Below are 15,645 nucleotides of genomic sequence, written 5' to 3'. Positions count from 1 at the left end.
CTCGTGTGTAGGGAAAAGTAACTTAACTATCCATGCTATCCTCATTCCTGGGGGAAGTACACTGTCACTACATGGTCATGTCTAGGGGGGGGGTTTAATCTTATTAAACAGCTAACAGCAAGTGGCTTGTCCAATTAGTTTCTTTTTAGTGGCCTGTTGAACAAGCCTCACCGTAGCCCCTCTCTAGCAAGGCACACTGATTGTGTCACAGTCAGAGTTATTTGACCACGACTCGACGCCCATCTCATGTGACCGTACACACTTCTTTCTGTCCTCTCTCCCTCTTTCTATGTATCTGTTCCGGGCTCAGGGTGCCAGTGTATGCTAGAGGCCAGGGGTGTGTGTGTGTGTGTGTTGGTGATTCTCCCGTGGTCACGGTGGTCTTACTCCTTGGCCAGGTGGACGCTGCTGGGCTTGGCTCCGATGGGAATGCCGTGCTTGTGCAGCGCTTCGATCAGTACCTCTCGCGTGTCCTTGTTGTACGAGTCAAAGTCAAAGACGTTCCGCACCACGTTGGCCAAACCCTCATCTGGGAATCTCTGTATGGTGAGTGACAGGGGGGAGAGAAAGAAGGGGGGGCGCAATAGAGAGAATAAACACCCAGCAGTAGTGTAAGTGTAACCAGCAGGGTCAGTGTGAGGACAATACACAGCTCATCCCTCTCTTCTTACCTCCCTACTTTCCCGGCTAACTATCCCTACACTAACTTCACGCTCTGTGTTGCCATGGGGATGTGCTCCTCTCTGCCCCGATGATTAATGATACGAGAGGTAAAAATAGAAGCATGTCATATGCAGCAGCCGTCTGGACGAGGGAGATGGTTAGTCAATGTAAACATACTGTGATGTACCAAAAGAGTCTCTCTGAGTGTTCTACGATGGGAGAAACTCCCCAAATACAGGTGTGCCAAGCTTGTAGCGTCATACTCAAGAAGACTCAATGCTCTAATCGCTGCCAATGGTGCTTCAACAAAGTACTGAGTAAAGGGTCTGATTACTTATGTAAATTAGATATTTCCGTTTTTTTTATTTTATTATAAATATGCAAACATTTCCAAATACCTATTTTTGCTTTGTCAGTGTGGGGTATTGTGTGTAGAGAGAAATGTTCTTTGTTAATCAATTTTAGAATAAGGCTGTAATGTGACAAAATGTGGAAAAAGTCAAGGGGTCTGAATACTTTCTGTATACAGTATATGTCTCTTTAGGGTACACATGCATGTTTCTCTCCAGCCAGGCTGAGGTCATGGAAGTGGGAGTTATCCGGCGGGATGTAACATGGTCACTCAGACAGAAGGACACCCTTAGGACATTCCCCCATGAATTAACATTATTAACTCTTCATAAAAGAACTCTGACCCAGGGCCTCCCGGGTGGCGCAGTGGTTAAGGGCGCTGTACTGCAGCGGCAGCTGCCGCGACCGGGAGGTCCATGCGTCGTCCGGGTTAGGGAGGGCTTGGCCGGTAGGGATATCCTTGACTCATCGCGAACCAGCGACTCCTGCGGCGGGCCGGGCGCAGTGCACACTAACCAAGGTTGACAGGTGCACGGTGTTTCCTCTGACACATTGGTGCGGCTGGCTTCCGGGTTGGATGGCGCTGTGTTAAGAAGCAGTGTGGCTTGGTTGGGTTGTGTATCGGAGGACGCATGACTTTCAACCTTCGTCTATCCCGAGCCCGTACGGGAGTTGTAGCGATGAGACAAGATAGTAGCTACTAAACAATTGGATACCACGAAATTGGGGGGAAAAAGGGGTAAACAATTTTTTTGTTTAAACACAAAAAGACCCACTAAAGCATCAAACCACTGTTCTGGCACGAGTATATGTGTTTGTGTGTGTGTGTGTGTGTGTCTGTAGCACACCTGCAGATGTTTGACTATATTGACCACCTCCCTGGTGGAGTAGGGGTAGGTGATGGTGCCTTGGTCTGCCATGGCACGTAGCTCTCCGAAGGCTGCCACCAGCTTGTGCAGGGTGTCGTCGGGAACCGCTGGCCCGTACTGCTTCAGCATGGCAAACTCCGCCTGCGGCTTGGGGTTGTCCACCGCGTGGCAGCTGAAGATGTCACCTGTAATATGATTATGTCAACATGTGTCAATTTGCCGTATATGTGACGTTACCGTGACATAGCTGACGAGAACATCAATTTGGTGTTTGTTTTGACCAGGCATTTCGTAAATGCTAATGTGCTACTTATGAACGTGGTATGTATGGCTTATGAGTGTGTTTTCAAGTCCTTATGTAGAGACCGTTCGACTAAAGTGTTGCCGCTCTTTAAGGGATACTTCGGGATGTTGGCAATGAGGCCGTTAATCTACTCCCCCAGAGTCACATGAACTCGTGGATACCATGTTTATGTCTCTGCGAGCAGTTTGAAGGAAGTTGTTAACTCGCGCTAGCACAATGACTAGCATGCTAGTAGATAGAGACTTCCAGCCGTTGCACTAACGATAGTTAGCATTGGCTCAGGAAACTACCGCTAAATACAATCCTACTGGACACAGAGACATACAAATGCTATCCACTATGGCTTATGAAGTCCTTATGTAGATACCCTTCAAGTAAAGTGTTACTGCAAAAGCTGAGTCTTACCCAGTGAGCCAAAGAAGTCGTTTCCCAAGAAGGGGAAGCCAGGTCTGTTAGCCAGGACCAGCATCCTGAAGTCTGGGTGCATGGCTATGGTGTTAGGTCTCCTCTCTGCTTCTAATGGGTCTAATGAGGACACAACACACTGTCAGTACAAAACACACATGCACAGACTCACACGAGCACACTCCCTTCAGCCAAAACAAAGAGTGGTTTAGGCAGGTGACAAAGAAGTGTCCCAGGTACTCTTTAGAGACAGGGGGGATAATTGAAGGGATAAATAGAAGATAGAATGACAACAAAGATAAACAGATCTATGATATACAATCCAGGGCCATCCAAGCCACTCACAGGGGTTAGCATAAAAGCCTTTATGGACAGGTACCAATAGACTTCGAGTCGTAGGCTGTTTACGCTTGGCTTTACTTTCCACTTCTAACTAAACGTACCTAATAGACTGTCACTATGCTGAATAGTCTAGCCTCACAGAGGAATGTAAACAATACTGTGTGTGTGTGTGTGTGTGTCTGGCAGTCCACGCGAGTGTGTACCAGAGACGATCCTGCGTCCGTCTGCGAGGATCATCTCTCCACTCTCCACCAGGGTCTTCAGTATACAGGTGACGTTAGTGGGAGCTTTGTCTGCCTCGTCTATCACTAGGATGTGGCCCATCTTCACAGCTTTCACCTACACATGCACACACACACAGTGTGTAAATACCATAATTCAGTGTTAAAGGGAGTAGGAGAGAGAGAGAGAGAGAGTACGAGAGTGGGATGGAGAGCAAAACTTAACAAAACCCAGAAACACAAAGATTGAAATGAACAAGTGATCTAGCCCCAAGAGTAAAATGTTCACAGCTGGAGGTGAATAACTAGAACGCATACATCGACTATTAGCGGAGTGAGGCCAAAGGTCAGAGAAAGATGGGAATGCTACCAAACATTGGGGGGAAAAAAAGATATTCAGCTGAATACTTAACCCGTGTAAAAGACCCCAAACAAATACAAACCTGAACCAAATACAGAAGTAGTGATCATAGACTGGCAAATGACAGGACACCATCAAAAAAACATGGTTGAACAGAGAGGACAGGCTACGTCACCACTGTGGGCCAAGAGAGATCGAAATTGAAGAACACTTTCTAATCACCTGCCCCAAATATATATTAATTAAGGAGTCCTTCTTTCCCAAATTCAAAATTTCTACATTCACAGAACAATCAAACAAAAATGAACTGTGTATACTTTCAGGGGAAAGGTCTGATGTTATAGAGTTGGCAGCACAGTCACAGCTTGACACAAGCTAAAGGAGGAAACATTAAATGTATTATTTTCTCCATGTATTATAACTAATAGACAATATAAGTACCACCTTAATTAAAATAAAAAAAATGGAGAAAAAAAAGAGTTAAATTAGATTCTGACCGTTGAACATTATAACATTTCTGTGTTGGATATTTATTTGTGATATGAAAATAGAGCTCTTTGGCCACACACACTAGTGGTGGGTTTGGAGACAAAAAACAGAAGCACATGCAGAAAAGTACCTCATATTTACGGTAAAATATGGTGGTGCATCTTTGATGTTACTGGGCTATTTTCCTTCCACTGGTCCTGTGGTCCTTGTTAAGGTCAATGGCATCGTGAACTTTACCAAGTACCAGAACATTTTAGCCAAAAAAACACTTGGCCGCAAGTGGATCTTCCAGCAAGACAATAACCACAAGCACATATCAAAATCCATAAAGAAAATGATTAGATGACCACAAAATCTCAATTTTGCAATGGCCAGCTGAGTCTCCGGACTTGAACCCTGTTGAAAACCCGTGGTTTGAATTGAAGAGGGCAGTCCATAACCGCAGACAAATGATATCAAGGATCTGGAAAGATTCTGTTTGGAGGTACAGTCTGAGATCCCTCCCAACCTGTTCTCCAATCTCATAAAACATTTTAGAAATAAGCTCAGTGTCATTATTCTCACAATGGTAGGGTGCTGGAGTACTGAAAACAGGGGTGTCAAAAGAGTTTTTATTTTACTGTATTTCTCTGAGAAATTGCATTAGTATAAAAGAGTACTGAATGTATAATACATGGCTCAAAAAAATTAACACTAAAATAACACATCCTAGATCTCAATGAATGAAATATTCTTATTAAATACTTTTTTCTTTACATAGTTGAATGTGCTGACAACAAAATCACATCAGCCCATGGTTTATCAGCCCATGGAGCTCTGGAGTCACACTCAAAATTAAAGTGGAAAACCACACTACAGGCTGATCCAACTTTGATGTAATGTCCTTAAAACAAGTCAAAATGAGGCTCAGTAGTGTGTGTGGCCTCCACGTGCCTGTATCACCTCCCTACAACACCTGGGCATGCTCCTGATGAGGTGGCGGATGGTCTCTTGAGGGATCTCCTCCCAGACCTGGACTAAAGCATCCGCCAACTCCTGGACAGTCTGTGGTGCAACGTCTTGCATTAGGAGGAACCCAGGACCAACCGCACCAGCATATGGTCTCACAAGGGGTCTGAGAATCTCATCTCGGTACCTAATGGCAGTCAGGCTACCTCTGGCGAGCACATGGAGGCCTGTGCGGCCCCCAAAGAAATGCCACCCTACACCATGACTGACCCACCGCCAGACCGGTCATGCTGGAGGATGTTGCAGGCAGCAGAACGTTCTCCACGGCGTCTCCAGACTGTCACATGTACTCAGTGTGAACCTGATTTAATCTGTGAAGAGCACAGGGCGCCAGTGGCAAATTTGCCAATCTTGGTGTTCTCTGGCAAATGCTAAACGTCCTGCACGGTGTTGGGCTGTAAGCACAACCCCCACCTGTGGACGTCGGGCCCTCATACCACCCTCATGGAGTCTGTTTCTGACCGCTTGAGCAGACACATGCACATTTGTGGCCTGCTGGAGGTCATTTTGCAGGGCTCTGGCAGTGCTCCTCCTGCACCTCCTTTCACAAAGGCGGAGGTAGCGGTCCTGCTGCTGGGTTGTTGCCCTCCTACGGCCTCCTCCACGTCTCCTGATGTACTGGCCTGTCTCCTAGTAGCGCCTCCATGCTCTGGACACTACGCTGACAGACACGGGTTGTAGACTCCGTCTCATGCTACCACTAGAGTGAAAGCACCGCCGGCATTCAAAAGAGACCAAAACATCAGCCAGGAAGCATAGGAACTGAGAAGTGGTCTGTGGTTATCACCTGCAGAACCACTCCTTTATTGGGGGTGTCTTGCTAATTGCCTATAATTTCCACCTGTTGTCTATTCCATTTGCACAACAGCATGTGAAATTTATTGTCAATCAGTGTTGCTTCCTAAGTGGACAGTTTGATTTCACAGAAGTGTGATTGACTTGGAGTTACATTGTGTTGTTTAAGTGTTCCCTTTTTGAGCAGTGTATAATACACTGAGTGTACTGAATGTATAATATAATACACTGAGTGTACAAAACAACAACAACAGCTTCCTAATAGAGTTGCACTACCCCCATTTGCCCTGAGAAGAGCCTTAATTCGTCGGGAAATGGACTCTGGCCCATGTTGACTCCAATGCTTTCCACAGTTGTGTCAAGCATTGGCTCGATGTCCTTTGGGTGGTGGACCATTCTTGATACACACGGGAAACTGTTGAGCGTGAAAAACCCAGCAGCATTGCAGTTCTTGACACAAACCTTTGCACCTGGCACCTACAACCATACCCCGTTCAAAGGCACTTCAATTCTTTTGTCTTTCCCATTCACCCTCTGAATCGCACACATACACAATCCATGTCTCAATTGTCTCGAGGCTTAAAAATCCTTCTTCAACCCGTCTCCTCCCCTTCATCTACACTGACTGAAGTGGATTTAACAAGTGACATCAATAAGAGACGATAGCTTTCACCTGGATTCACCTGGATTCACCTGGTCAGTCTGTCATGGAAACAGCAGGTGTTCATACTGTTTTGTGTATATAAATTAGTATTATAGCTACTATTCTTATTGTTGTCACGGTTGTTTTTGTATCACTTTGCTTTGGCAACGTTGACCTGGGCATTTATATATATATATATATATATGCCATTTAGCAGACGCTTTTATCCAAAGCGACTTACAGTCATGTGTGCATACATTCTACGTATGGGTGGTCCCGGGAATCGAACCCACTACCCTGGCGTTACAAGCGCCATGCTCTACCAACTGAGCTACAGAAGGACCACATTTATGCAAGTAAAGCTGAGAGAGAGAAGTCATACTAACCAGCGGTGAGTCCTCGTAGATGATAATTCCATCTCTAACAGAAGGCTGTAGGGTCAGGGTCTGAACTGTAGTGTCCCTGGAAAGGGGAGAGGACGGAAGGGTGGGTCACACACTTTACAGTCAATAACACACGGAGAGGAGATGGAACGGTTCTCCCCATCCAGGCCAGTTTCCATTTAAGATCAAAAACACATGAGTCTGCTCACTGTCAATGTGTGACCTGTACAGCATGCCCCGGTTTCGATGTTTGATGGACAGGCTGCTTCTCAATCATCTTTTTGAGACGCCGCTCAGTGGACGCACCCACACGCACATGCGTGCGCAAACATACACACATGCCAACACCCACACACTCATCTCAGTACACTTCATGACAGGCTGCCTCCCCAAAGCCATGATTTTGGTCTAAAATTAGCTAGTGCTAACCAGGCCACCCACACACACACACAGCTATAGTAGCTAACTAGGTCACATCTACATGCAGCCCTGTCCCAGTCTGCTTCTGTCTTTCAGACGACTTTCACCAGACAACCTCTACTTTCTCTCAGTAATTACAGAGGCTCCACGAGAGGAGGAATCTGACATGAAAACTAAACGTACACGTAAACGGCAGCCCCCCCCCACCACCTCACTCAAGTAAGACAGGAGGGTAAAACCTTGCCTACAGTCAAGTTGTTCTGCAAAAGCACAGGAGTGAGAGCTGAGGAGATCACAAAGGAAAGCCATCAACTGAACTCCTGTCTCTCCCCTGGAAACTGAAGTCGAGCGTGATGGTTGCATCTCGTCTGTAGACTCGGCTATTGTGTGATTTGCTGCTGTCCAGTCAAGCAGAATGATTACTAGGGGACCACAGACCTTATTGTCTATCTGTCTGACTGTCCCAGTGCTATATAATAGACTGATCCGTTGACTGTCACGCCTATGGATGTTTTCACATGATGAGCATAGTGAGACCGGTCTCCTGTCTCTTTGTAACTGAGAGAGCAGTGCGTGTGTGTGTGTGTGTATATATTCCTTGACACGTGCATGTGTCCCTGTCTATATCACTGCCAGGTAAACTACAATCCTATTCAGAGCCTCTGTTGAAACAGCCTTTCTACAAGTGTGTCTATATTAACAACCATGTTGTAGGTGGTCTAACACTGAAGCTGCCGCGACCTGATTTTCAGAATCTTTGAAAAATGTAGGTTTCTTCATGTTATCACGCCATGTGGGACTAAATGCTCTCGCTTTCAATACATAACAGTGAATGTGTTATCCTACCAAGGATCATTCTGTTATCGAAGACTCTACTTCAACACATGTGTTATCCTACCAAGGATCATTCTGTTATCCTACCAAGGATCATTCTGTTGTCGAAGACTCTACTTCAATACATAACGGTGAATGTGTTATCCTACCAAGGATCATTCTGTTGTCGAAGACTCTACTTCAATACATAACGGTGAATGTGTTATCCTACCAAGGATCATTCTGTTGTCGAAGACTCTACTTCAATACATAACGGTGAATGTGTTATCCTACCAAGGATCATTCTGTTGTCGAAGACTCTACGGTGAATGTGTTCAATACATAACTCTACTTCAATACATAACGGTGAATGTGTTATCCTACCAAGGATCATTCTGTTGTCGAAGACTCTACTTCAATACATAACGGTGAATGTGTTATCCTACCAAGGATCATTCTGTTGTCGAAGACTCTACTTCAATACATAACGGTGAATGTGTTATCCTACCAAGGATCATTCTGTTGTCGAAGACTCTACTTGTGATGAACGTGTTTTGTGGATGTTTTCATCTTCCTTGCCTCGCTGCACTTATTGTCATTCCGATTGGATACGTGCTTGCTTACTCCGTCAGAGCAACCTTGTTTGATATACTTTTCCCATGCTGAACCACCTGAAGGCTAGACTGAAGGACAACTTACATCAATAACTAATATCAATGTGTGTGTCGTCTGAAATCAGGCCCAGTCGCAACCAATGTTCTGTTTCTATCAAGGTGACGTGGCGGGCTAATTATAGAAGCCCCCCAGAGAAGTACTTCTGCACACTGGATATGTGAATGCTCATCCCCAAACTCTTTTTACGTGTCTATTGTCAAAAAGGATAAAGCTACGAACAGGTACAACTTCATCGGTAACGATAACAATACGGAAGAAAGTGAAACGTATTCTACAAGAAGCAATATCACTCCCTAAAAAAGCAACCTCATGAAGCAATCTTTCATATGATAAAGGGAAGATATACAAGACCTTGCAGAGAGCATATCCAGCTTCCAATCTCTTAGGAAAAAAATATATAAATATTTGAACCCAAAACTTAAAAATAACTGATGTTGGCCCAAGATGGAGGGAGAGCATAACTAATGAAATGACAGGTAATGACAAATGTACACTTGATCCAGTGTAAACAGTGCATTCGGAAAGTATTCAGACCCCTTGACTTTTTCCACGTTACAGACTTATTCTAAAATGGATTCAATAGTTTCCCCCCCCCCAATCTACACACAATACCCCATAATGACGAATTAAAAACAGCTTTTTAAATTTTTTTGCAAATGTATTAAAAACAAAAAACTGAAATATCACATTTACATAAGTATTCAGACCCTTTACTAGTACTTTGTTGAAGCCCCTTTGGCAGTGGTTACAGCCGCGAGTCTTCTTGGGTATGACGCTACAAGGTTGGCACACCTGTATTTGGGGGGTTTCTCCCATTATTCTCTGCAGATCCTCTCAAGCTCTGTCAGGTTGGATGGGGAGCATTGCTGCACAGCTATTTTCAGGTCTTTCCAGAGATGTTCAATCGGGTTCAAGTCCGGGCTCTGGCTGGGCCACTCAAGGACATTCAGAGACTTGTCCAGAAGTCACTCCTGCGTTGTCTTGGCTGTGTGCTTAAGGTCGTTGTCCTGTTGGAAGGTGAACCTTCACCCCCAGTCTGAGGTTCTGAGTGCTCTGGAGCAGGTTTTCTTCAAGGATCTCTCTGTACTTTTCTCCGTTCATCTTTGCCTCGATCCTGACTAGTCTCCCAGTCCCTGCCACTGAAAAACATCCCCACAGCATGATGCTTCCACCACCATGCTTCACCGTAGGGATGGTGCCAGGTTTCCTCCAGACGTGACGCTTGGCATTCAGGCCAAAGAGTTCAATCTTGGTTTCATCTTACCAGAGAATCTTGTTTCTCATGGTCTGATAGTCTTTAGGTGCCCTTTGGCAAACTCCAAGCCACACTACCATAAAGGCCTGATTGGTGGAGTGCTGCAGAGATGGTTGTCCTTCTGGAAGGTTCTCCCATCTCTACAGTGGAACTCAATGCTGCAGAAATATTTTGGTGCCCTTCCCCAGATCTGTGCCTTGACACAATCCTGTCTCGGAGCTCTACTGACAATTCCTTTCACCTCATGGCTTGGTTTTTGCTCTGACAGGCGCTGTCAACTGCGGGAGGTTGTAACGTAACAAAATGTGGTAAGTGAAGGGGTCTGAATACTTTCCAAATGCACTGTTTAGCGTTTCTTTTTTTTTACCACAAATTTTACAGCATAACGGCAGAGTCATGTCATGGGCAGTTATGGGCAAAGCTCGACAGTTGGCAGTCAGAAGTATTACAATGTAAACTTTTAATCCGTCTGTCTGCATTTCAAGACATGGCATATGGTGGGGTGTAGGGAGATACCCAATGGGGTGGACGAGTCTCCTCTCACCTTGAAAAAACATATACTAAAAACGTGGAAATCAAACAATCCGCCATCGTTAACAAAATGAAAAAATCTAATGATTGTGGCAAGAAAGAAGGTCGGCACTAAAGGGATGTGAGCATGTGAGTCTGGGCAGACGAGATGTTAGTATGGGTCTGTAAGCTGTGGTTCATATGTATATGTTTGTGTCTGTAGTGAAAATAAAATATCAATATTTGAAAAACTTTTTAAAGGGGAACCAAGAGAAACACCTGTAGGTGTGCTTTCTATCTAACAGCTCTATTCTACTCCCCTTGGCCTGGACACTGCTGTCCCGATTTCTCCGGGACCAAAATAGTCTGTAACACCCTCAGATAGAGGCAGAGCCAAGGGAGAGCAGCGACAGAGAGTGCTACCCACACTCTGCTTTTCACAGATACCCTTTTCTCGGGTTGTTAAAAAGAAAGAAATGACTTGTTGGTCACATAAACAAGACAAGTCGTATTTAGCTGTGGAAAACACTCCCACTATTTAAGATGGGAATCTTATTTGCCTGGTTGTTATAATAGAAATGTTAGGTGATTCAAATGCCCTCAATTTGACATAACACGACCACATATGTGTCAGCTAATACTCCACCATTAGAAAAGGGATGCAGTTTATAGATGGCAAGAATATATCAACACTCGAAAACAATCCTGGAGAGTGGGATAGGGTTGTCTTACCCCCCCCCCCCCGCCAAACACACGCAGGTGTGTGTACCTTTAACCTCTCACCTGTGAAGCTGCAGGTATTCCCTGGGCCTGTTGAGAAGATGGAGGAACCTGTCCACAATCTTATTCTTTCCCACTCCCTGTGAGTACGCACACAAATATTGTATTCAACATACAGTATAATACTAACGCTAATAAAGTCAACACATTTTTCATGTATAGAGTGCCCGAAATAATGTACGTTTCATCATTCTCAATACAGGACTCAGTTCATTTCTCTTCACACACTTCCAAGGGAACTCATCTCAAGAGGACTATTTCACCTCCAGTTATTGTTAAAGAACATCCCTGTCACAACTCCTAACCATCAGTCTTGCAGTTGACTCCAACATGTCTAAAATATCTGTTGAGGCCCAGAGCGTGTGCTGTGCGTCTGTGAGACGGCTCTATTCCCAAAGCTCGCCCACTCCCTCCCTCCCCGAACACCCTAGGGCCCTTCAGAGGGTACAGGAAGTCCACTACGGAGGGAGTGTGGGTGGCGGACGGAGTGTCCACGCTGACAGAGCTGAAGGGTGGAGGATGGGTGGCCCACGGGGACAGACAGAGACTGGGTCATAAAGTCTCTGTGATCACCCACAGCTGTCGACTGTGACCTACTTCACAGTGACCTGTGATCAAAACAGTTGATTTAAGATCAGTTTTTAGGAATGTTGATTTAAGATCAGTTTTACCTATCAGATCATAATGAATGAGATTACCCGGACAGGGCGGACCTTTCAAATACAGGCCCAGCACTGTATTAAAATCTCTCTATATGCAACTCTATGCAGTTCTCTTCACGACTGTCAATGGACCTAACTGAGTTTGGCTATGGTTATCGATTAGTTTTAATTGATCGCTCAATAAAGTGGTTCCCTAATGATGGGTCAGGAGCCAACCGCTCTCTTTGGATTGCAGGCAAAGCCATTTTTAAATGGCCATTTCAATCATGCAAAAGCTGTGATTGGTCCTTGGCCCTGTAACTCACCTGATTTCCTACCAATAGGAGGTGCTCTCCCAGCAGGAAGTCTTTCAGCATGTCCTCCATCACCATCATATGCTGTAGAGGGAGAGAGAAACAGTAAGTTTATAATGAATCCATGTTACATGTGTTTAGTAGTTTGATTGACAGTTCAAGACACTAGGTAGTAGGGGTGAGGTGTCCTCCAATGAACTGGCCTCATTTAAAACACTGCTTTCCCTCAATCTCCTTCCTCTCTACTCCTCTCTTCCTTTCTACTCTCAAAAGCAGGTTCTTCAGAAGTGGGGCAGGCAGGAACAGCCTCTCTCACCCTCTATCTTTCTCGGCCGTGTCACAGCAGGAAAAAGGTAGAATCAAGGAGGGAGTGAGAGAGAGGGAGGCGTGAGAGGAGGGATGAAAGACAGATATAGAGCAAGAGCAAGAGAGACGCTAGAGAGGAGAGCTAGAGAGGAGAGAGAGAACCGACAAAGAGCTAGAGAGGAGAGAGAGCTGAGAATGAGAGAGAACCGACAAAGAGCTAGAGAGGAGAGAGAGAAAGGGAGAGAGTGAAAGAGAGGGAGGCGTGAGAGGAGGGATGAAAGACAGATATAGAACAAGAGAGAGACGCGACAGAGAGCTAGAGAGGAGAGAGAGAGAGGGAGGCATGAGAAGAGGGATGAAAGACAGATATAGAACAAGAGAGAGACGTGACAGAGAGCTAGAGAGGAGAAAGAGAGAGGGAGGCATGAGAAGAGGGATGAAAGGCAGATATAGAGCAAGAGCAAGAGAGAGGCAACAGAGAGCTAGAGAGGAGAGAGAGAGAGAGAGGGAGAGTGAGAGAGAACCGACAAAGAGCTAGGAGAGAGAGAGAGAGAGGGAGAGAGAACTGACAAAGAGCTAGAGAGAGAGAGAGAGAGAGAGAGAGAGAGAGAGAGAGAGAGAGAGAGAGAGAGAGAGGGAGAGTGAGTGAGAACCGACAAAGAGCTAGAGAGGAGTGAGAGAGAGGGAGTGAGAGAGAACCAACAAAGAGCTAGAGATGAGAGAGAGGGGAGAGAGAAAAGTGTGGGGGAGCATGAAAAAAAGATAGACGGGAAGGAGAGAGCGATGGATAGATCTGGGGCAGTCCCACTCAGTATTCTAGAGAGAACTCAGAACCCCTCAGTCCAGGGGTTGATACAACTACAATCAGTGTTTGTGTGTGTGTGTGTGTGTGTGTGGAGGCCATTACTTGTGCGTTGTCGTAGAAGAGCACGTCAGGCACCTTCATCTTCTCCCCAGCATTATAGACAGGAGCTGACACACTGCCTATGGTCAACACACCATCCTTTACAGTGCCTGGATGGAGAGAGGGGGAGGGGTGAAATCGATTATACTTGTTTGTGCGTGGTGTGTGGTGTGTGTGTGTGTGTCTTACAGCTGTGGTCGTGTGCCTCAGCATCAGGCTGTGTGTCCTGTATAGAGCAGCTAGCCAGGCCCTTCTGTAGAGAGGAACGAGCCAGGCTGGGTAGAAACCTAATCAAACATAAAGCATATTATTGCATATTATAACAAGGTTACTAAATCAGACCATTTAATCCCAAGCAATGTACAGTTTAAAGGAATAGTTCAATCAACATTTGTCTAACAAATCAGTTTGTGTGTGTGTGTGTGTGTGTGTGTGTGTGTGTGTGTGTGTGTGTGTGTGTGTGTGTGTGTGTGTGTGTGTGTGTGTGTGTGTGTGTGTGTGTGTGTGTGTGTGTGTGTGTGTGTGTGTGTGTGTGTGTGTGTGTGTGTGTGTGTGTGTGTGTGTGTGTGTGCTTCTGTGTACCTGGACAGACAGGCTTTGTTGACAGCGTGAGCGATGCTCTCCTCTGGATACTGAGAGAGACGACGACAGATCCTCAACAGCTGTCTGGTGGACAGGGACGAAGCTAGAGACTGGGCCTGGACACATAGCAGACGGTTTAGTACACATACTCACTAGCACGGACACGCACGCACGCACACACACACACACTTACAGTAGGGTCGTTGGTCTGTCGGAGGTTGTGTGTGAGGTGGAGGAGCTGCTCCACTGCTTCCTTCGGAACGTTGGGAGTCTGGAGAGACAGAGAATGAATGGAGGATGATATGAAGGAAACAGATGACTGAATCAACGTGTGTGTGTGTGTGTCTCACCAAGCCCTGTATGAGGCTGGTCTCCTGTGCTCGTGCCAGAGGCTGGATGTTGTGGAACATGAACATGGTGAGTAGTTCAGGACCCAACCACTGCTGACCACTGCTGCCCGCCACAGGGGGCTCTGCCAGGGCCAACACACGAAACGAAGGGTGGACGGGGAAGATGGACCTGGAAACACACACACATTTTAGAGCTTGTAGAGTCTTTACCGATTGTGAATCACAACATATACATGTTTTGTTGTCCAGAAAGACTTGTTTACAGTACAACGGGTTTTCCTTAGTCAAGGTATGTAGTCAGTAAAAACCTCAGGTCATATAGTACTGTGGTAATGGTACTGTAGTAATAGTACTGTGGTAATAGTACTGTGGTAATAGTACTGTGGTAATAGTACTGTAGTTATAGTACTGTAGTTATAGTACTGTACTAATAGTATTTGTATAGTAATAGTGACTGACTGTAATAATGGTAACTCTACAGTTACAGTATGTGTAATAACACAATAGTGGCCCTGGCCCACAGTCCTGGGTGGAATTACATCAAGAGTGTGAGCCGCGGGAAACTCAGGATACACACACACCCGCAAAAACAAAGGGGAAGTGATTTAATTTCAGCCCAGACGCTCTACCACAAACATCCTTCCTACCAGCCTAGGTGGAGCTCAAACACACACACACACACACACACACACACACACACACACACACACACACACACACACACACACACACACACACACACACACACACACACACACACACACACACACACACACACACACACACACACACTACATTTTGTTCACCCAAATACCAAGCTAAACAACCCTGAATCCCGACCGATGGACTACATTTCTATCTGGAGACGAAATCATTGAAAGGGAACATGTACGGAGAAATTGTAGCCATTCTATCACATAGTTCTGATGGTTAAATGTTGTCTGTTGGATGATGTCAAATCTGACATTAGTGATTAGGAAGAGAAGGTGGAAATAATAGTTAAATGAGAGGGTGAAAGGCAGATAAACAGAAAGAGTTGTCCTGCCAACAGTCAGTAGACAAACACTGTCAAAAATATCCTCCTCTCTCTCCACCACATTCCTCTATCCGCGTTCTATTCCTCTTTATCTCTCCCCCACTCTCTCTCAATCACATTCCTCTATCCTCGTTCTATTCCTCTTTATCTCTCCCCCGCTCTCTCTCTCCCTTCCCCTCTCTCCACCACATTCCTCTATCCTCGTTCTATTCCTCTTTATCTCTC

At 45.5% G+C, this 15,645-nt stretch overlaps 1 protein-coding gene across 3 annotated transcripts in view; it reads right to left on the bottom strand.

The window, feature by feature from the left end:
* Positions 1-15,645, bottom strand: part of vwa8 (von Willebrand factor A domain containing 8) — a 130,165-nt gene that overhangs the window by 84,488 nt on the left and 30,032 nt on the right. For all 3 annotated transcript variants that reach the window (XR_006840396.1, XM_046362956.1, XM_046362963.1), the window contains exons 15-26: positions 14,385-14,553; positions 14,228-14,305; positions 14,035-14,150; positions 13,642-13,739; positions 13,456-13,562; positions 12,255-12,326; positions 11,291-11,367; positions 6,838-6,913; positions 3,138-3,273; positions 2,593-2,712; positions 1,863-2,068; positions 388-539 (exon numbers count right to left, since the gene is read on the bottom strand). Coding sequence is in view for 2 of the 3 variants with exons in the window: in XM_046362956.1 (XP_046218912.1) it covers positions 388-539; positions 1,863-2,068; positions 2,593-2,712; positions 3,138-3,273; positions 6,838-6,913; positions 11,291-11,367; positions 12,255-12,326; positions 13,456-13,562; positions 13,642-13,739; positions 14,035-14,150; positions 14,228-14,305; positions 14,385-14,553 (1,407 nt within the window). In the remaining variant the exon portion in view is untranslated. The remainder of the gene's footprint in view (positions 1-387; positions 540-1,862; positions 2,069-2,592; positions 2,713-3,137; positions 3,274-6,837; positions 6,914-11,290; positions 11,368-12,254; positions 12,327-13,455; positions 13,563-13,641; positions 13,740-14,034; positions 14,151-14,227; positions 14,306-14,384; positions 14,554-15,645) is intronic.

Source organism: Oncorhynchus gorbuscha, linkage group LG01, assembly GCF_021184085.1.
Source record: "Oncorhynchus gorbuscha isolate QuinsamMale2020 ecotype Even-year linkage group LG01, OgorEven_v1.0, whole genome shotgun sequence".
NCBI classification, from domain to species: domain Eukaryota; kingdom Metazoa; phylum Chordata; class Actinopteri; order Salmoniformes; family Salmonidae; genus Oncorhynchus; species Oncorhynchus gorbuscha.
The sequence above is the reverse complement of the archived record's forward strand: the minus strand, read 5'-3'. Positions and strand labels throughout refer to the sequence as shown.